Raw genomic sequence first — 23,246 nt, forward strand, 5'->3', positions numbered from 1 at the left:
CGCACTCAGAGATGTAGTTGTTAGAGTAAAGGACAAGGACAGTGTTCTGCTCATGGGTGATTTTAATGCCAGGATTGGAAATCGAACAGAAGGGTATGATAAGGTTATGAGTAAATTTGGAGAGGATATGGAGGCCAGCAGGAATGGGAAACAACTCTTGGATTTCTGTGCCAGTATGGGCTTAGTAATCACAAACTCCTTTTTTAAACCTAAGAACATTCACTGGTATACTTGGGAAGCCAGGGGAACCAGATCCGTCATTGACTATATAATAACAGATCAGGAATTGAGGAAGGCTGTGAGGGACACACGTGTATTCAGAGGATTCTTGTATGACACTGATCACTATTTAATCTGCAGTGAAATTGGTATTGTGAGTCCGAAAGTGCAGGAGGTCAGATCCATATGTAGAAGGATAAGAGTGGAGAAACTTCAGGATAAGGAAATCAGGCACAAGTACATAACAGTGATCTCAGAAAGGTACCAGTTAGTTGAATGTAGTCAATTACAGTCATTGGAAAAGGAATGGACAAGGTACAGGGACCCAGTACTAGAAGTGGCTAAAGAATGTCTTGGAACAGTAGTGTGTAAAGGTAGGATGAAGCAAACAGCTTGGTGGAATGACACAGTCAAGGCAGCCTGTAAAAGGAAAAAGAAGGCGTATCAAAAATGGCTACATACTAGAACTCAGGTAGACAGAGAAAGTTATGTTGAAGAAAGAAACAAAGCGAAACAGATAATTGCAGCATCCAAGAAGAAATCTTGGGAAGACTTTGGAAACAGGTTGGAGACTTTGGGTCAAGCTGCTGGAAAACCATTCTGGAGTGTTATTAGCAGTCTTCGAAAGGGAGGTAAGAAGGAAATGACAAGCACTTTGGACAGGTCAGGAAAACTGCTGGTGAATCCCGTTGATGCCTTGGGCAGATGGAGGGAATACTTTGAAGAGTTGCTCAATGTAGGTGAAAATACGATCAGTAATGTTTCAGATTTCGATGTACAATGGGACAGGAATGATGATGGAATTAGGATCACATTTGAGGAAGTGGAGAAAATGGTCAATAGAATGCAGTGCACTAAAGCGGCTGGGGTGGATGAAATTAAGTCGGAACTCATCAAATACAGTGGAATGTCAGGTCTTAAATGGCTACACAGGATTATTGAAATGGCGTGGGATTCGGGACAGGTTCCATCAGACTGGACGATAGGAGTAATCACACCAATCTTTAAACATGGAAACAGAAAAGATTGTAACAACTACAGAGGTATCTCTTTAATCAGTTAGCTTACGGCAAATAATGGAGAAGTGTTGGACGAGTAGAACAGGGAATGGTATCTATGCTTTATAGATCCAGAAAAGGCATATGACCGGGTTCCTAGGAGGAAGTTATTGTCTGTTCTACGAGATTATTGAATAGGAGGCAAACTTTTGCAAGCAATTAAAGGTCTTTACATAGATAGTCAGGCAGCAGTTAGAGTTGACGGAAAATTGAGTTCATGGTTCAGAGTAGTTTCAGGGGTAAGACAAGGCTGCAACCTGTCTCCACTGTTGTTCATATTATTTATGGATCATATGTTGAAAACAATAGACTGGCTGAGTGAGATTAAGATATGTGAACACAAAATAAGCAGTCTCGCATATGCGGATGACTTAGTTGTGAAGGCAGATTCGATTGAAAGTTTGCAAAGTAATATTTCAGAGCTAGATCAGAAATGTAAGGACTATGGTATGAAGATTAGCATCTCCAAAACGAAAGTAATGTCAGTGGGAAAGATATATAAACGGATTGAGTGCCAAAGTTAGAACAGGTGGACGGTTTCAAGTACTTAGGATGCATATTCTCACAGGATGGCAACATAGTGAAAGAACTGGAAGCGAGGTGTAGCAAAGCTAATGCAGTGAGCGCTCAGCTACGATCTACTCTCTTCTGCAAGAAGGAAGTCAGCACCAAGACTAAGTTATCTGTGCACCGTTCATTCTTTCGACCAACTTTGTTGTATGGGAGCGAAAGCTGGGTGGATTCAGGTTACCTTATCAATAAGGTTGAGGTTACGGATATGAAAGTAGCTAGGATGATTGCAGGTACTAGTAGATGGGAAAAATGGCAGGAGGGTGCCCACAATGAGGAAATCAAAGAAAAACTGGGAATAAACTCTATAGATGTAGCAATCAGGGCGAACAGGCTTAGATGGTGGGGTCATGTTACACGCATGGGAGAAGCAAGGTTACCCAAGAGACTCATGGGTTCAGCAGTAGAGGGTAGGAGGAGTCGGGGTAGACCAAGGAGAAGGTACCTGGATTCGCTTAAGAATGATTTTGAAGTAATAGGCTTAACATCAGAAGAGGCAGCAATGTTAGCACTGAATAGAGGATCATGGAGGAATTTTATAGGGGGGACTATGCTCCAGACTGAACGCTGAAAGGCATAATCAATGATGATGATGATGATGATGATATGGTTCAAAGTACATACATATCTCTCCTTCTCATTTCTCATGATGAGAAACTTCAAATATATCAAGGATAAGATTCGTTGATGCATTTGCTATCTTCGGCGAAAGTGAAGAACAGAATGAATAGCCAGATGAGTACAGAATATGGATTGAGAGTAAATCGAAGAAAGACGAAAATGATGAGGAGTAGTGGAAATGAGATTAGCAATAAACTTATCATCAAAATTACACGTAATTACGAAAATCTGCTAGCTTGGAAGCAAAATACCCGCGATGGATGAAGTAAGGAAGACATAAAAAGGAGACTATCACTGGCAAAGAGTGTATTCTTTGTAAAAGAAGTCTACTAGTATCAAGCATAGGCCTTAATTTGACCAAGAAATTTCTAAGAATGTTTGTTTGGAGCATAGCTTTCTATGCTAGCGAATCATGTATAGAGGGAAAATCGGAAAAGAACAGATCGAGGAAGCTAAAAAGTGTTGCTACAGCAGGATGTTGAAAATGAGTTGGACAGATAAGATAATAAATGGAAAGCATTGACAAGAAGGCAGGACAGGATGACACATCTACCTTTACATCTATATGACTACTCTGCAATACCACCTTCGACTATTCCTCTACTGTTACACTCTCCAACAGTGCATTGGAAAAATGAACAAGTAAATCTTTCAATGCATTAGAAATAACAGCCAATCAAATCTTGAACATGGTTTCAACGGGTTTAAAACTGTCTTCTTCAGAAGGTATTGTACTTAGAATCTCTCTTCTGTAAAGCTTGGTCTTAAAAGTTTAACAGTAGAGAGCTACTTCTTTTAAATCATGTATTTCAAATGGTGGCTAAGTGAATGACACTCACACACACTAGACAGACTTGTGTCAAACAAATAGCACACCTTACACTGAATTCCTGAAACAATTCCAGTTAAATCCATGTGTCACCCAAAATAGTTAATGAAAATGTACGAATTATTGATTGACAGAGCGAATAAACAAGCCAGCATTTCATCAGTATAAACCACTAACAGTCACACTAGTTATTGCACACAAGTAAATTCCCAGACCCAAACTACGAGACACAGTTCTGAGGGAGAATTTTGCCATGGCAACATGCTCAGCGGATAGGCAAAAGCTACCCTTGTCCTTGCTTTTAATGATACCCCTTCGGAAAGCCTTTCTACAGGAACATGGCTGGAGAGGGAGATAAAATGTCCCGAGAAATCCAACTCAGAACGTTGGTGACGCACTGTAGTCGTGTGCGTTAAAATTTGCAGGAAAGGAAAAGCTGTTTATCTCAGTATTATGTAGCAGAAGTTAAACTCTGCCCTACGAAAGAAACGACACCTGTGATAGGCTACAAAAGCTCTAGTGGGTGGAGTTATAACAAGTATGAATGCTCTGATAGGTCAGAAAGAAAACACGTGGCCACCAGCTTTGATATAGGCAATTGTAGACAGAGAAATTCGCTCTTTCTCTTGCAGCAAATCGTCGAGTGTTTCAGCAAGCCGACTCGCGCCACACTGAGACGATTGCGTAAGTCATTATGTGAAAACTTGTTCCCAGGCTCGTCTGGAGTTAAACTGCAAGGTCTCCTAGTACAGAAAATCGCACCGAGCACTGGCAGTTAACACATGCGAGTGATTTGAGGGCAATGACATATGCGCTGTTCCAGCTAAATAGCCAATTACCTTAGCTAGGGAACAGCTAGGAGTCGCGGCTTCACTGACGACGCAGGAAATGTATCAAACTGGGTTTTAACAGTCGAGAGAGATTTAGAATAGATTCTCTGGTCCACATCTCTCGCCGACAGCTGCCACTGCTACTCCAGCAACGGCCGTCATCTCTGTCCCTCCTACTTTTTGTGCAGTCAACCATGACCTGTAGTTAAACATATTCGCGATTGTCGGGCTTAACTGAAGCATAAACGTGAGATATCCGATTTCACCAGCCACAGTAGAACGTTTTATACCCTGAAATTATTGAATTGTTTTAATTGTGTACTTCTTTCTGATTGCTCTTTACTGACCCCCATCCATTATTAGGTTATTTTAATTGTGCATTTCAGCTTAATTGATAACTCTGGCCCCAACTGCATTTAATTTCTTTGGATTTTATCGACCCCCAGACGTGGTCATCAACCATCTTACTATTGAAGAGCCTTGTAATAGTTACGAATTTCGCTTCACAGTTGGGAGCACCCAGTACCAATATTTTGTCATCCTGTACATATTATAATTATGACATATTGTGAAGTCGTACTTAGAGAAAAAATAGACCATGATAACGAAAATCTAAGTTTTTCTAACATAAGTTACGCCTGTACCTGTACACTTATTTCTGTTAGCGGAAGGTTTCCTATACATAGAGTGCAGTGGAACCGACATTGAAATCGTTGTCTGATTACATCATTGTCCGTACTGCTGCAATCTTCTGAACTCTGCATGGTGAGCTGGTGTCTTCCTATCTTGCAGGCTTTTTCTAAGTTCAACACAAATTCTTAAAACACTCACATCTACATCTACATCTATTCTCCGCAAGCCACTTGACGGTGTGGGGCGGAGGGTACCTTGAGTACCTCTATCGGTTCTCCCTTCTATTCCAGTCTCGTATTGTTCGAGGAAAGAAAGATTGTTGGTATGCCTCTGTGTGGGCCCTAATCTCTCTGATTTTATCCTCATGGCCTCTTCGCGAGATATACGTAGGAGGGAGCAATATACTGCTTGACTCCTCGGTGAAGGTATGTTCTCGAAACTGCAACAAAAGCCTGTGCCGAGCTACTGAGCGTCTCTCTTGCAGAGTATTCCACTTGAGTCTATCTATCATCTTCGTAATGCTTTCGCGATTACTAAATCATCCTGTAAAGCACTGCTCTCCGTTGGATCTTCTCTATCTCTTCTATCAACCCTATCTGGTACGGATCCCACAGCGGTGAGCAATATTCAGGCAGTGGTCGAACAAGTGTACTGTAACTTACTTCCTTTGTTTTCGGATTGCATTTCCTTAGGATTCTTCCGATGAATCTCAGTCTGGCATGTGCTTTACCGACGATTAATTTCATATGGTCATTCCATTTTAAATCACTACTAATGCGTACTCCCAGATAATTTATGGAATTAACTGCTTCCAGTTGCTGACCTGATGTATTGTAGCTAAATGATAAAGGCTCTTTCTTTCTATGTATTCGCTGCACATAACACTTGTCTACATTGAGATTCAATTGCCATTCCCTGCACCATGCGTCAATTCGTTGCAGATCCTCCTGCATTTCAGTACAATCTTCCATTGTTACAACCTCTCGATGTACTACAGCATCATCTGCAAAAAGCCTCAGTGAACTTCTGATGCTATCCACAAGGTCATTTATATATATTGTGAATAGCAACAGCCCTACGACACTCCCCTGTGGCACACCTGAAATAACTCTTACTTCGGAAGCCTTCTCTCCATTGAGAATGACATGCTGCGTTCTGTTATCTAGGAACTCTTCAATCCAATCACACAATTGATCTGATAGTCCATATGCTCTTACTTTGTTCATTAAACGACTGTGGGGAACTGTATCGAACGCCATGCGGAAGTCAAGAAACACGGCATCTACCTGGGAACACGTGTCTATGGCCCTCTGAGTCTCGTGGACGAATAGCACAAGCTGGGTTTCACATTATCATCTTTTTCGAAACCCATGCTGATTCCTACGGAGTAGATTTCTAGTCTCCAGTAAAGTCATTATACTCGAACATATTACGTGTTCCAAAATTCTACAACTGATCGGCGTTAGAGATATAGGTCTGTAGTTCTACACATCTGTTCGACGTCCCTTCTTGAAAACGGGGATGACGTGTGCCCTTTTCCAATCTTTTGGAACGCTACGCTCTTCTAGAGACCTACGGTACACCGCTGCAAGAAGGGGTGCAAGTTCCTTCGCGTACTCTTTGTAAAATCGAACTGGTGTCCCATCAGGTCCAGCGGCCTTTCCTCTTTTGAGAGATTTTAATTGTTTTTCTATCCCTCTATTTCGATATCTACCATTTTGTCATCTGTGCGACAATCTAGAGAAGGAACTACAGTGCAGTCTTCCTCTGTGAAACAGCTTTGGGAAAAGACATTTAGTATTTTGGCCTTTAGTCTGTCATCCTCTGTTTCAGTACCATTTTGGTCACAGAGTGTCTGGACATTTTGTTTTGATCCACCTACCGCTTTGACATAAGACCAAAATTTCTTAGGATTTCCTGCCAAGTCAGTACATAGAACTTTACTTTTGAATTCATTGAACGCCTCTCGCATAGTCTCCTCACTCTACATTTCGCTTCGAGTAATTTTTGTTTGTCTGCAAGGCTTTGGCTATGTTTGTGTTTGCTGTGAAGTTCCCTTTGCTTCTGTAGCAGTTTTCTAACTCGGTTGTTGTAGCACGGTGGCTCTTTTCCATCTCTTACGATCTTGCTTGGCACACACAGAGCGTCCTCGAGCAACTGCGGTAGGAAGATGGAGCAGCACTAGTGTCACACATGTCAGAAAGTCAACGACTCCCACATTGTCTATAGATAATGTGATTCTACGTACAATAGCTTCTGAAGAAGACAGTTTTGAAACTGTCGAAACCGTGGTTGAAGTTTAATAAATCTGTATTTAGCAAGTGGTTGGCTGTTATTTCCAATCCATTTAAGCTCTTGCGTGCACAATCGCTAAAGCGCGGCCATGTTTAAAAACTTGAAACTTTCTGTACGAGCTGTGATGTCTCTAATTTTATTGAGATGGTCATTTCTTCCTGTGTAGGTCGGCGAAGATAACATATTTTCGCATTCAGCGAAGAAAGTAAGTGATCGAAATTTCGTAAGACATTTGTTAAGATGGCAGGAAAGAACTTCTCTTGTACTAGAAAATGCTGTAGACCTGTAGAGGGTAGAAACTGCAGGAAAAGACAGATACTGAAACACTTCCAATAAATAACTGAGGACGTTTGGGGTGCAAGCGCTACTCTGGGATGAAGAGGAGAGGAATCTGTGGTGTACGGCGTCGAACCAGTGGAGGAGAAAAAAAAAAAAAAAAAAAAAAAAAAAAAAAAAAAAAAGGAAGTCGTCAGACCTAAAACATTAAATCACTGAATTTGTCTCTAAGATATGTACTTTTCTGACGCCTAAAAATACAAGTTCCATTTGAGAAACATAGTTAATATCTCCGATTACTCAAGTTGTGAAATGCACTGGTCTTTATTTCGTAAGCCATTGATAACTGTTCTTTCACGTGAACAGATTTTACAAATATCTTTTACTCAAACGTCATTTGAAGTGACAAATTTAGGCACCTCGTCCTGTGTGTATAATATCTTTGCTCAGGTAACTACTACCCACCACTATGTGGAATATTCACCTAGATTACTGTTAGCTGACCACAATTTTATTGTTCATGTTATTGCCTTCTACAGAGAAGGGGTCTTTGACAACGGAGCAAACGATACAGAAAAAAAGCTATCAGAGATGCCAGAGAACAGAACAGCTTTCTCGCCAGTAATTTCAGTGTGTTCCGTTCTGTTTCTCCGTGCTTTTTGGATATGGCGACACAGTGTTACCCCGCTGGAAAGCGAGGTAATTAGTGAAATCTTTTATGTAATATGGTAGCTGCGGTAGTATCACGTAAAATACTCGCTCCCACAGACCAGGAATCCGCCACACCTGAAACAAATAAAACAAGGCAAGAGTTATTGAACATTTCGAACAATACCTTATACAGTGACTATGTAGCACTATCCATGTTCCTAAGGCGTTCGAAATTAAAATTTCACATAGTTCTTAAGTTTATTCATTATAAAGACTGAAAAAATGTGACACAGTATTTTGTAGCGAAAAATTGGCAACATGCTTAAACGTTCGTGATTGGAAAACTGTACACTTCGCAAAACAAAAAAAAAAAAACCTAGTATCCTATGGCTACAGAATCAACGAGACACAAATGTAATCGGCCAATTCATACAAATACCTGGGAGTAACACTATGTTAGGATGCGAAGTGGAACTATCACATCGGATCAGTCGTAGACGAGGCCCTTGGCAGACCTCATTTCATAGGTAGAATACTAGGGTACTGCATTGTACAGAGGAGATTGCTTACAAATTACTCTTGCCACTTGTCTTCGACTATTGCTCAAGTGTGTGGGACCCATACCAAAGAGGAATAACAGGAGATATTGAACGTAACAGAGAAGGGCAGGGCGAATGGCCACAGGTTTGTTTGATCCGTGGAAGAGTGTCAAAGAGAAGCCGAAGAAACTGAACAGGTGGACATTTAAAGATGTATGTAAATAATCCCAAGAAAGCCTACTTAACAAAGGCTTTAAATTGTGAATCTAGGTATATACTACAAGCTGCTACATTTCACGCATAGGCATTTTGAGAACAAGATTAGATTAATTACAGCTCCCACAGAGCTATTTCAACGATCAGTCTTTTCACAATCCATCTATGATACAGTATGGAAAGCAGTGGTAGCCCTAATAACTGGAGCAGTGGGAAATACAATCTGCCATGATCTTAATAGTGGTTAGAAGAGCAGGATGTAGACGTAGAAATACTTCCTCCGAGATGAAGGCATTGTAAAGAAACGGTGAAGAAATGTCCTTTTTGAGAAAATACACTCTACCAAAAGAGGTAATCCAGAGGTAGGTAAGAAAATGTAAGAAGGAGTCAAATGAGAACGAGACGGATGGAAACGATTAAGTAAACCATTTATTATTTTAAATGTAATCGCCGCATCTGTTAGTAGTGTGCGCACAGAACTATTTGACCAGCAGATGCACAATCAGCAAGGCTTGCGTGGGGAAAGTTGCAGTGGGGGGGGGGGGGGGGGGTTACGGACAGGCGCTGTAGGGGAAATGCCAATGTTGGAGGGGAAGTGCTGTTCTTAACTGAAGCCTAGGCTCACATTTTTTGTAATATTAATTGGAGCCCCCTCCACGTCCACACTTATATGGCGACCATTCAAAAAGATATGTCACCTGTGCTTTGATTACTACCTAAAAAGAATTCCGCAGAAAATGCAACGAAAGCAATGAGTTGCTTTTTTGCCCCGGCCGGAGTGGCCGAGCGGTTCTAGGCGCTACAGTCTGGAACCGCGCCACCGCTACGGTCGCAGGTTCGAATCCTGCCTCGGGCATGGATGTGTGTGATGTCCTTAGGTTAGTTAGGTTTAACTAGTTCTAAGTTCTATGGGACTGATGACCTTACAAGGTAAGTCTCATGTTTTTGCTTTTTTGCCAAAACTCAGCGAAGTTTACAAAGTGTCACCTAACAGGTTGTGCAGACGCAATTGCGAGAGGATCCTGAAACAGTGGTTTATTAAATTAATTAAGTGAGGAACTGAGGAAAAGAAAGGTCAATAGCTTATGAAGAAGCACATTATCGGTACGAAAGTAAACGTGCAATGTTTTCACTCATGTTGTTACAAAACTCATAGTATTTCTCGTTTCACCAGCTATCGATGGCCCTTAGAAATTGCATTTTTTCACCCTGAAAGTCTCTAGTTAGTGGAATAACATGGTAGATACAGAAGTTCCGCACAATAACGATATGGCAAAATACTCACCTCTTGGCATGATATTATTTGCCACAATCTCGTTTTGATATCTGAAACCGTTTTTGAAATATTTGGAATGTTATAGATATTTTATTCCTGGTTTATGGCTGGCGCAGGCGATCACAAATGAGTGTGTTACATTAGATCAATTTTCGAGATTTTTGGCTGATGGATCTTCACCTAAGTCAAAATAAAAATTTCACATGTTAACTAAATTTCATTGCTGCCAACATATTACGTAATATGTATCAAACGCAAAATTATAACGACTCCTATTTTTAATAGCTAACGTTTTCGAATTTCGCGCAATGTCTTACACGCAAATGTCACAATAACTATGACCATTAACAACATGATGTGCATGTCGTCATGAAGCTGATGTACAAAGCTATGAGTGACGCAAAAATGATATTTTTACAGAATAGTTTCCGTAAAATCGTTTGAGCAAGTTGGCAGGGAATGCGCCTCGATTCTGTCATAGCCGACCTGTGGAAAGGGGACGAACACTGTTGGCCTCCCCTTCCGAACAGACGAATGAACTCGCCCAGCGCTTTGGACGAAAATTGGTCACTGCGCATCGGCCACCGTATCCTATGCAGACTATAGTACATGTATGCTTCTGTGAGACATGACTGTCGATGCCTTCATGAAAAAATATTTACAGCTGCCTATGGGACAATGATTGAATCCAGGCGTGCACCTCTTTGTATGACGCAAATTGACGGCCGCGAATGTCTTCCTTCAGGGTCCCAAAAACATGGATCTCACGGGGAGAGTTCAGTATGTACGTGTCTCTGAATACTTTGCAAAAACGAAATGCACCATCAAGTTTAAAGGGCCAGCAATTTTGACAGATTACGTCACACTATCTAAGTAACCTAACAGACCCATCAGTAATTACGTGATTTTTAAATTCCCCAGCATTTATGAAAAAATTTAAATATATTTGCCCTGGACACGATATTTGTTCAGGAAATCTGTAGAAGTGTCGAAAACTTTCTATATCAAGCCACAACTGTGGTGCTCCGAGACAATCCAGCCATCACATTGACAAAGAATGTAAGCTGAGAGTATACCTTGGGAATCTAATTGTGTTCTTCATTCCAACACCTGCATGTCTTGAGTGGATTGGAGCATCTTATCTTAGCATATAAAATGTATATCTCACTTGCCTTTTTTTGTTCTTTAAATATCTTAAAATACGATGTGTGTCATACACTAAATAAATAAAACTGTAAGTTTGTATCTCCGTTTATATAGAAGTATTGGACTGGTGAAACTGAAGGAGTCTTCCTTAAGCACCCTGTACTCCATCGCTTTTGCCATCGGCAGAGGTTGTACTATGAAGCTATCTATACACAGGTACATTGATATTTAATTCGTATACTAATAGCTATCTCTTATATAATTCATCACAATAAATGAAAAGCACCAGTTTGCTTTTGCTCTACAATATTACTTTTATTGTGTTAACCGGTTTTCGACTTACAAGGACCATCTTCATAAATTTACTGAGTATTGTCACCAAAGAAGTTACGATGTTTGCAAACAACATTGGAAGAGAAGTAACACATCTAGACTGAAGCAGAAACATACAGTAAGTAACATCTTTGACAGCGTGGTGGTAATGCAATGAAGAAGTAAAAACCTAAAGAGTAAATAAATAAAAATGGAGTAGACAGGAAAAAGTTTAGCACAAAATAGGAACAGCATGCCTACATAACAGTTTCTATTAATAAAAAGACTAATAAAATAAAATAAAATTCTTACTTGAAAAGGCTACATCAGGAGGTATAAAACATGGAGAGTGATATACAAACCACATAAAGGAAGAAACAATTATCAATGTAACTACTTCTTCATTGCATTACCACCACACTGCCAAAGATGTTACTGACTGTACGTTTCTGGTTCAGTCTAGACGTGTTACTTATGTTCCAATGTTGTTTGCAAATACTGTAACGTCTTTGGTGACAATACTCAGTAAATGTCTAAATATGGCCTTGTAAGCCGAAAACCGGTTGACAAAATAAAAGCAATATTGTAGAACAAAGGCAAACTGGTGCTTTTCATTTATTATAATGTTGTTCTACCAAGAACCGACGGAAGATTCTGTTAACATAATTCATCACACCTTGTTCAAAAATGGTTTAAATGGCTCTGAGCACTATGCGACTTAACTTCTGAGGTCATCAGTCGCCTAGAACTTAGAACTAATTAAACCTAACTAACCTAAGGACATCACACACATCCATGCCCGAGGCAGGATTCGAACCTGCGACCGTAGCGGTCGCTCGGTTCCAGACTGTAGGGCCTGGAACCGCACGGCCACTCCGGCCGGCCATCACACCTTGTGTTTACGGTCAGACACTGCATATTAACTGCTGTAACTGCTACCTTATTTAATTTTTTTTTTAATTTTGAAATCATTTCTACATGTGCAAACGAAGTTGACACTCGACGTGGTGGCTGATGGGAGTGAGCGTAATGGCATTTCCCATTTACATCGCTCCCCCAGCTACTGCGCAGAGTGTCAACTTTGTTTGCGCGAATATTACATGCTTGCACTAAAATGTTTAAATAAGATTTGATTGTTATAAATACTCTTCGAGGGTGGGAGTCTAGGTTCGTATTGATACGTTACGAGTTTAACATAACAGTGCGATGACAGCAATTATGGGAGGTTGGTTGTTGTGCAGCGGACGGGCGTGGACGGTGAATTTGTTACTGCGGACATATATTAAACTGTTTTTCAGTGTATTATGAACAGTAAAAATAATGGACAAAAGGTATTTAAATGCATCTGATCAATTTTCCACGCAATATTATAAAGGCTACGACAGTGGAATAGTGCAGTCACACATGTGTTAACGGGCCTCTTTTCGAGACGCAACGCGGACTGCTTAGTTGACATTCTTGAGAAGTGATGTGCCTTTTATCGCGAACTGTTATATTGTGGAGTAGTAGGAAAGCAGTGACTGTATAAAGGCAGGTTTCAGTGTTGAGCGGCGCGCTGTTCTCCTTGGCAGTTGGCGCAGAACGAGATCCATACTTTATTTTGACCGTCTGCCAAACGCATCCGCCTGCGTCAGCTGTAGCTGTCGGACAGGTTGGGAGTTGGGGGGGGGGGGGGCGGGGCTAGTGCACTTGGAGGCCTCATTCGCCCATGTACGTCCCGCCACGCTTACGTCAGCAACGGCTCTCTTTTTGCCGCCGGTTGTGGGGACCGGTCCAGAGTTGTCCGCCTTCCGTAGGAGCATCTAGCCATGAACTTGCATTCCGCTTACGAACCAATGCGCCTGACAGCTCTTCTGGTTACGGTGCACCCGGTCCTAAGTCTGGCGTTCGTTCCCCAAGTCCGTAATCTCGGATCTTCTTCTTGTTGAGTTCCGCTGCTGCAGTCCACAAACGATCCACGCATTCGCGATTTACCGCATTTTGGCGCAACAAACCGCATGTAATCGAACCAAATGTTTTCGCAACAGTATTTGATTTTACTATCACTTAATGACGCGTGTAACCTTTCTTTGACGTATTATTGTGCTTAGATGCCCCTCCTAACCGACTTTTATCACGCATGGTGCACAAAGCTGACTAGCTGTCCGTTACACTAAAAAACTACCGCTATTGCGGCCGTTCTCGCGCCTGTGACCTTGGCTGCGTGGCGTCACGTAAAATTCTGTCTTTACCACGAACCGTTTGCACAACTGTATCTCTTATTCACTTAGCTGAGTGTAAGCTTTTATTCTATATCGTACTACCACATTTTTAAACAAAGTTTAGACTAACTATTGACGGTGATTTTACTCAAACTGAATTTATTCAAATGGCTCTGAGCACTATGGGACTTAACATCTATGGTCATCAGTCCCTGAATTTATTAATTTTTAGTCAATCGACTATTTATTTCCAAAGAATAGATGGGATGTTGTGCACGATCATGATTTCCAACACATACATAAATATTTCACTACACTCTCTTAACTTATTTATCCTTTAGATAATTTGGTGCCATCCAACGAACAACAGTACCGTTGTCAAAAGATTGCTTGAGATCTGGTGTTCAATTATCATACAATACCTCTGCAATAAATGTTATCCTACTAGAAACGGTCGCCGTTCCTCGACGAGCAAAATTTTGTTTGATGTTTCTTAACTTTACTTTGAAATTCTGAAGTCAAATATTTTACTTACCGGGTTTACTTGAAAACAAGCTGGATGCAAGCTGTACAGTTAATACATAGGTTTGTGGCCACCATATTTGAAAATTTTAAGACTGAATAATTACTGAACTAATAATGAAGAAACTGTACGTTAAAGTCAAGTGAATTTGCCATTTACAAGTGAAAACGCAACCACAGTCATCTGCTTAAGACAAAATAGCTTCTCTAGATAGTGAATACTTAATATCTATTTAGAACTGTGACACAATGATGTTTTAATCAGATACGATCTTTGAAATCGTATATTACACACAAAATATTAAATATGTAATGATCAGGAATGCAGGATAAGTAAATGATTGTAGTTTAATTAACGTAAGAGCCTACAGAGAATGCAAAACATTATAGCCTTTAGCTTTAAACAACGAAAAAGATGATGAATTCTTCTCGGGTTATCATCGAAACGTTGCGACAAGACGACGCCATCACTCGGCTTATAACCCGAGAAGAATTCATCGTTGGAATACGCCGAGAAAGACTGCAATCGCATATAAACGAAAAAGCCGTTGACTTTAATTTCCTCATATAATAGTAAGAAAATTGGATGCAATACATTTCTTGCTTTGAAATATGCGCTGTCGTCGAAAACTGTGGTGGTAATAATTTACGAGCTCGTCATGTCTCTGACTACGTCGGTTAACAAAGGGTCACCACGATGTCTGTAGAAGCCATTGTTCGTACTACAGCTATAGCTCAAATACTTCCAACACATGTTATAACTGGAAAATCTTGCAGTTCGGCTTGGTGATCGATTTGCATATCTCCTGGCTGAATTATTCTGCCACGTTTGGTGAAATGTGTTGACTGCTTGCTCCATTGGACTGATCAAACACGAAATATGCACATTCCTAGGAGTAGTTGTAAAATTTAGGTCCCTGCTGAGTGCCTTGAAGGTGGTGTCATCGAGCTTCTTGCATTTTAGGTTACTCAACGTGTAAGTGATCTCTAACTGGTGTGTTTTGTTGCATATATAGTCAAACTTCGCAGACTGGCACAGAGAGACATTCTTCCTGGAGCACTCTGGTGTGAACCAAGAGGCACTGTCTATTCAGTCCCAGTACTTACCTGTTACGAAGGTTGTCAAGTACAGATGAAGATGTAAAAGCCCTCTGGCCACCACAATCAACCTGTGGCGTATGTCTCCAATCCCTTCCTTTACAAGCGCCATGCTCGCCTGACGTTTTATCTCATTGATATGATGCTTGATCCCGGCGCAAATTGGCAGTAGGTCTCCATCCCTAAATCTCAGAAGGAAGGTGAGAGACATAACATCCTCCCTTTCGTATGTCTAAGTTTGTCTAGCTTTTTGCTATTTAGGTACATCTCCTCCCCATAGAATCTCTTGATACAACAATTCTTCAGGCTCTACTGGCGATCTGTTGGCAGTTTGGCACGCCGGGTTTTCTGCTCAGTGTCAGTGTAGTCCATGCACAACATTTCGACAACCTGTCCCGTTGTCTTTATTGCTTGATACCTGAAAGTGTTCAGCAGGTCCAATATTTATACTTAATTCCTTCCTTCTCCATGATCGGTTCTCGTCTTTCTTCTGTCTGCAGTCCCTTACCTCTGGAAGCATACTGAGACGTTCCTTCCTGGGTCAGGAACAACTGGCCTTGAACTGGCGTTCCGTTTTCGGTAAAATGCGCCCCCAAGGTCAGTTATACGAGCTCCGATTGCAGTCCGTTGCCACTAGAAACGTCCTGCGACGTTCTATCTTCGGTCCATTGTGCCACACCGCGAGCTGGCCTTCCTTTTCCAGACCTATGCGGCTGACTGAAATCTGGCGTTCTGTGTTGGGTACAGTGCACCTGGCGCTTTGTCTGGGGTTCGTTCCCCATGTCATTTTCGTTTCTTCCTTTGCTTGTTTTTTAGCAACTCCTGTGCAGGACCTCAGGCTTTGCAGAGTTGGTACCCAGTGTCACGATTCATGAGGTTTTCAATCACCTCTATCTCTGTTGACTTTGAACATCTAGTTTAGGCGCTGGTCAACAGCATGTACGAATTTTACAAAATTCATTACCCTGTGCTGTCTGTCTGTCAGTACATACAGCACAATGTGATGTATTTTGTAAAATTCTGTTGACTCTCTTATAACACTGTCCCAGTATCTAGGGGTCTGTGTTGAACACTCTTTTTTCATAGATCGTGATATACTTAAGTTCCAGACAGTGCTCGCAAATGACCAATTTAATTGCGTGTCTCAGCTTGGTGTGCCTCCCTTGTTCTTGACATATGGTGTCCACTGGCGTACATAAAAGTAATTTCTGAATGTTATGACATGACATACTACAAAGAGATCAGGTTCATGAATGCCACAGAGCAGTGGCTGGTTGGCATGACATTGATAGTTCACAGAAAAGCACTAAGACCACGCTGACCTGTCAGCGTAACATCCACAAAGGACTATACAGTTGTATTTACATTTGCGTGAGTGCAATGCAAATCATAGTATTAACTGTGAAATATGATACACCATGCTTAAGAGGAGAGAGAGACGATTCAGCTAGTATATATGAAAGTGGTATGTGTAATTAGTTATAAATCTGAGAAGGTTTCTGTAACTGATTTTCACTGAATATTTGATAACAATGGGTTTTATGTACCCACAAGAGAGATTAAAAAAACTCATTGATAAATGTCGATTGAGCTATCTGCATACTTAATTATTATTAATCAACCAGTGAGAAGCACTTTAATCAGGCATTTAATTGAATTCAGCTAATTAATAATTCAGGAAAGATACACTATCAGCATGGCAGTATGGACTGACAAACGTGCACATGCTCCACGTGCAACATTAGGATTATATATTTTGTATGTTTGACAGTCAGTTTTAATTAACTATTTAGAATTTTACGTAGTTTCACCCATAGTTTAAATGTCGTTACAGATAACTGTGTTTAGACTGGAGTAGTGAAAACAGCAGTTCATTTTCTTAAGACACGTGTGCCATATATGTGTGTAGAATAAATATTCGAGGGCACAGTGAGAAAAGACTGAAAACTAATTACTGAAAATGAAATATGTAGTTATTTAATTTATACTTGTGAGCAAACTACTTAACATGTCATTATGTTTAATATGTTCTTTCGATGAGGTTGGTAGCGCTTGTAATGGCACCTGTAATGGCACGTCTAGTTTTAAGATTGATTTTCTCCATAAAAAGGTATAGGTATGACTGGTGGTTTCGCTGGCGCGTTAAGTGACATGGATCTTGAAATAACAAGCGGTGGCCATTTTACCCTTTTACGGTTAGTTGGACGTAGCTGCACGGGCAGCGGTGGTCTAATCGCACAGTTTAAAAAACTTAGGAGTTTTTGGGGACAACGGTCGCAACACTTAGAAATATATCGCGCGCGGTGGTTCAGCGCGGGCTCTGATCATTTTAGTAATGGTCGGCTTATATCTACGTAGTAATTTCTACAATTTTCGTAACCAGTGGCTAGTAAAGATGTGAGAGGAGTGAAACTTAAGAAGTAAAGACTCATTCAGCAGGGAGTGTGCTAGTCAGCAGTTGTTGTACCACCAAAAAGAGTTGCTGGTTCCCTAAGACTTTATCACTTCATATTACATCATTCCAGTGTCTGTCTTCTCATCTAGATAAACTCTTGGATCATGTTCTCTCTTTTGATCATGCCCATGGTTGACATACTGATGAATACCACCTGTTCACCTGTGATATGATGGGTTACTAAATTGCTTTTGGTGACACTTGCTACTCTCCTGGGTCTTCTCATTTGCTTGTCTGTTTTCCTGTGAGTGAACTTGTTCTAGCTGTTCCAGTACTTCAGCTAATGCATCCCTGGCCTTAAGAATGCGCTCATATGGATTTTCCTGCATCCTTAAACTCAATCGTCTCTTTATTGCAGATATTACTGTGTCGTTGTGATTACGTATGCTTACCCGGCGTAATAAGTCATGAAAGTCTCTTCGGGTTTGCTGCCGGATCCTAAAATCAACTTAACTCGATATTTCGGCGATCCAACTGGTCGCCATCTTCAGGAAAATGCTGCTTCTGCCGATGAGTCCCGCTGAGAACTGACGCCAGGTTGCAAATCGACGTCCTATATAGGCCACCGTTCAGTACACGGCGCATGCGCCGCCCATCATGGTTTCTGCCTTCCAAAACAGGGAGGTGGCGCCGCCCTCAGTGAAACACTGCAGGCAACGATATATCGCAATCAAGGGCGCACCGAAGAACGTTCAGTTTTGATGCGAGATAATTCAGGATTCCACATTTTGCTAAGAGGAAACCCATTGTCTCTGTTGATTAAATTATCAGCCAACCTAATTTCAATCGCCTCTTTATAGACACTGTTCCAAAAACCGGAAATGTTGGCAACCACAACAGTTTCCTCAAATTTCATTTTGTGTCCCACATTTAGGCAGTGTTCTGCTACCGCCGATTTTTCCGTGTCAATGTGGGAAAGCTTACGTTGGCTGTTCTATACGCACAGTGCATGACAGGTGTGTGGAACATCGCCGTCATACGAGGCTACAACAGCCGGAAAAATCGGCGGTAGCAGAACACTGCCTAAATGAGGGACACAAAATGAAATTTGAGGAAACTGTTGTGGTTGCTAACATTTCCGGTTTTTGGAACAGTGTCTATAAAGAGGCGATTGAAATTAGGTTGACTGATAATTTAATCAACAGAGACAATGAGTTTCCTCTTAGCAAAATGTGGAATCCTGAATTATCTCGCATCAAAACTGAACGTTCTTCGGTGCGCCCTTGATTGCGATATATCGTTGCCTGCAGTGTTTCACTGAGGGCGGCGCCACCTCCCTGTTTTGGAAGGCAGAAACCATGATGGGCGGCGCATGCGCCGTGTACTGAACGGTGGCCTATATAGGACGTCTATTTGCAACCTGGCGTCAGTTCTCAGCGGCACTCATCAGCAGAAGCAGCATTTTCCTGAAGATGGCGACCAGTTGGATCGCCGAAATATCGAGTCAAGTTGATTTTAGGATCCGGCAGCAAACCCGAAGAGACTTTCATTACTGTGTCGTTGTTTAATGATTGCTGTAAGGTCTCATTCAGTTCTCATAAATGCTCAGCAAATTCTCTCAAGGTAGCCTTTCAAGTGTTAATTAAGTGATTTGCACTGTAGTAAGTCTTCAAGTACTGCACGTTGGTAGCTCTCAGAGCAGTATTCCTTCAGAAATTCTCCTTCGAATTGGCTGTAATTACTAACTACTTCTGTCGTCTTAACTCCCCAGATGTAAGCTTTGCCTTTTGTTTTGTCTGTTGCGAACTTCACATAAAACTGAAGATGAAGTTCTTTCATGCTCCTTAACTTCTACACATCATTCATATATTATGCTAATCATTCTTATATCTCATATCAATTATCCAAACAAATAGCTCCTCATCTATATATCATTTTCCACTTTCTTCAGTTTGTCACAATCAGCTGTTGCGTCATGCTAATTCTTTATAGTTTCTCTGTTCTTTCACAACCTACCAAACAAATCTATAAGACTATATAGAATTCTTTACTGATACTGAGCAGCTTCAATCACTGTTTTGATAGATGTTTTCTCTCAGTTACGATACTTATCATTACTCTTTTTTATGCTGTTTCTATGATTTCATGACACTGAATAATTCACACACACCATTGTTTCTTAGATATCTCAACTACTACGCTGACATTAGTTTCATACATGTGTGGTGTATTATGGTGCAACCGATTTTATCACACAGTTCCTGATTGAAATATTTGGACAACCATTGATTAAATGTACCTAGTAATTTCTACAATTTTCGTAGCCTGTGGATAGTAAACATGTGAGAGGAGTAAGACTTAAAACAAAAAGTAAAGTGTCACTCACCGGGGAATGTAGAAGTCAACAGTTGGTATAGCAAAAAAAGAGGTGCTGGTTTCCTAATACTTACCACTTTATATTACATCATTCCTTTGTCTGTCTTCTCATCTAGATAATCCTTTGGACCATGTTCTCTCGTCTGATCATGGTAATCTTGATGGCCCTTTCCGTGGTTCGTATATTGATGACTACTACCTCGTCACCTACGATATGACGGGTTACAACATTGATTTTGGTGATAATTGTTTCTTTCCTGGGTTTGCTCGTTTGCTTGACTGTTTTCCTGTGAGCGACTTGATTCTAACTGTTCCAGCACTTGAATTAATGTATCTCTGTCCTTAATAATGTGCTTACATTGTCCTGCATCCTTGAACTAAATCGTCTCTTTATTGCAGATATCACTGTGTCGTCATTTAATGGTTGCTGTAAGGTTTCATTCAGTTCTCATAAATGCTCATCAGATTCTCCCGCGGTGCACATTCAAGTGTTAAGCGATTTGCGATGTAGTAAGTCTTCAAGTGGTACACATTGATAACTCTCAGACCAGTATTCCTTCAGAAATTCCCCTTCGGATTGACTGTAATTACTAACTACATTTCTCTTCTTAACTCACCAGGTGTGAGCTTCTCCTTTCATTCTGTCTATTGGGAATTGTATTTTGTCTGCATCTTTAAAGTGTGCTGGGAAAATTCCTTTTAATCGCTTTGTAAATATCATAGCGTACAATTCCTCTTCTGATTTTACTTCCGTTCTGTATTAGCCTGGGTGTACCGGTTACCAGTGTTCACTATTCTAACAAAATTGTCTTTCATCAAGGTTGAATTACTAATTTTCCTATCAATGTGTTCAGTTTCATTATCAAGTTGTTGTATTTCTTGCTGCAAATTCTTAATCTCTTGCTTGATCACTAATCATCCTATTGCCTGAGTACTACCGTTTCTTTTCTGAAATCCGCAGTTCAGTTTGTTTAGTGCCTAGTTCTTTAATAGCGATCTTGCATTCTTGTTCTGTCTCTGTCACAATTTTAATCTGTTGGACATGATGTGTCAACTTCTTGAATTTTTTCTTGTAGTGCAGCTTTAGCTTCCTTAATATTCTCTCAGCTTTTCCTGAAGTGCCAACTCTAATTCTATTCATATCTTTATGAAGTTGAGCCAGACTCTCCTGCAATTTGGCATCTCTTACTTCAAGGATTCTCTTCATTCTTCCTTGACGTTCCTGCAGCTCTTTCTTCAACATTTCTTTAGTTACTTGAGGTAATTTCTCTATGTGCTCCATGTTTACTTGTGGTACCTTCTCTATGTTTTCTTTTGATATCATCTCTGTGCTCTCTTTGGTTCTACATTTCCTTTGGATGCATGGACGATTAACTTCTCCACTATTCACTGAACTGTACCACATCTATAGTTTTGTATCTGACTTACACCTCATTCTCTTCGTTGGTATGAATGGCCCAAAGGGTGGGCAACTGATAGTCCACAACTACTGATTCGTGAATCAGCTCTTTCTTCCAGAGTTTCCTCCATTTTTCCAGATATAACAACCTCAGTCACTTGTTTTGATTGAGGAGATATCCTTGTTATTTAAAATGTGTTGACAAGAACCCCTTGGTAACCCAAACAATTCTTCGTAATTAACAACTAATTAAGCCCTTACTGTCTGCTTCAGTTAATCCAAAATAGCAGAATAGCTCTCACCAATGAATAAAGTAATCCTTACAAGCCTACCAAAATCAGATGCTGACGCAAACATTCACAAATATACATCATAAATCAATAACCAGACAAACCTGTAATTCCAAATAAATAATGCATTTGAATTGTTGCTACTTACTATCGTCACTACTTAGTAGTGTAAAAATGCACCCAGAAGCATACTGTACTTCAGAGAAAACTATGAGAAAAATGGAAAACGTCATTTATAATGCCATATGTTGGAATGCCTTGTAATATAAGTTGCTATTGCACCAGCAGATCATCTTCAAACTTCCTGGCAGATTAAAACTGTGCGCCCGACCGAGACTCGAACTCGGGACCTTTGCCTTTCGCGGGCAAGTGCTCTACCAACTGAGCTACCGAAGCACGACTCACGCCCGGTCCCACAGCTCCACTTCTGCCAGTATCTCGTCTCCTACCTTCCAAACTTACAGAAGCTCTCCTGCGAACCTTGCAGAACTAGCACTCCTGAAAGAATGGATATTGCAGAGACAATCTGTATGTGCAGAACAGGGAATCAGTGATCATAAGGCCGTTGCAGCATCCCTGAATATGGAAGTTAATAGGAATATTAAAAAAGGGAGGAAGGTTTATCTGTTTAGCAAGAGTAATAGAAGGCAGATTACAGACTACCTAACAGATCAAAACGAAAATTTCTGTTCCGACACTGACAATGTTGAGTGTTTATGGAAAAAGTTCAGGGCAATCGTAAAATGCGTTTTAGACAGGTACGTGCCGAGGAAAACTGTGAGGGACGGGAAAAACCCACCGTGGTACAACAACAAAGCTAGGAAACTACTGCGAAAGCAAAGAGAGCTTCACTCCAAGTTTAAACGCAGCCAAAACCTCTCAGACAAACAGAAGCTAAACGATGTCACAGTTAGCGTAAGGAGGGCTCTGCATGAAGCGTTCGGTGAATTCGAAAGTAAAATTCTATGTACCGATTTGACAGAAAATCCTAGGAAGTTCTGGTCTTACGTTAAATCAGTAAGTGGCTCGAAACAGCATATCCAGACACTCCGGGATGATGATGACATTGAAACACAGGATGACACGCGTAAAGCTGAAATACTAAACACCTTTTTCGAAAGCTGTTTCACAGAAGAAGACCGCACTGCAGTTCCTTCTCTAAATCCTCGCACAAACGAAAAAATGGCTGACATCGAAATAAGTGTCCAAGGAATAGAAAAGCAACTGGAATCACTCAACAGAGGAAAGTCCACTGGACCTGACGAGATACCAATTCGATTCTACACAGAGTACGCGAAAGAACTTGCCCCCCTTCTAACAGCCATGTACCGCAAGTCTCTAGAGGAACGGAGGGTTCCAAATGATTGGAAAAGAGCACAGGTAGTCCCAGTCTTCAAGAAGGGTCGTCGAGTAGATGCGCAAAACTATAGACCTATATCTCTGACGTCGATCTGTTGTAGAATTTTAGAACATGTTTTTTGCTCGAGTATCATG

The 23,246-nt window shown here is 40.8% G+C and overlaps 1 protein-coding gene and 1 non-coding gene across 3 annotated transcripts in view; both read right to left on the bottom strand.

Moving 5' to 3' along the window:
- Positions 1-7,824: 7,824 nt before the first annotated feature.
- Positions 7,825-23,246, bottom strand: part of LOC126242219 (short-chain dehydrogenase/reductase family 9C member 7-like) — a 189,467-nt gene continuing 174,045 nt past the window's right edge. For both annotated transcript variants that reach the window (XM_049948072.1, XM_049948070.1), the window contains one exon: positions 7,825-8,117. In XM_049948072.1, the coding sequence (XP_049804029.1) occupies positions 7,959-8,117 (159 nt within the window). In that variant the 3' untranslated portion in view covers positions 7,825-7,958. The remainder of the gene's footprint in view (positions 8,118-23,246) is intronic.
- Trnas-cga (transfer RNA serine (anticodon CGA)) lies at positions 22,074-22,148 on the bottom strand. Its single transcript has one exon. It is a non-coding gene; the product is annotated as a tRNA-Ser (tRNA).

This window comes from Schistocerca nitens, chromosome 1 (assembly GCF_023898315.1).
Source record: "Schistocerca nitens isolate TAMUIC-IGC-003100 chromosome 1, iqSchNite1.1, whole genome shotgun sequence".
Lineage (NCBI taxonomy): Eukaryota > Metazoa > Arthropoda > Insecta > Orthoptera > Acrididae > Schistocerca > Schistocerca nitens.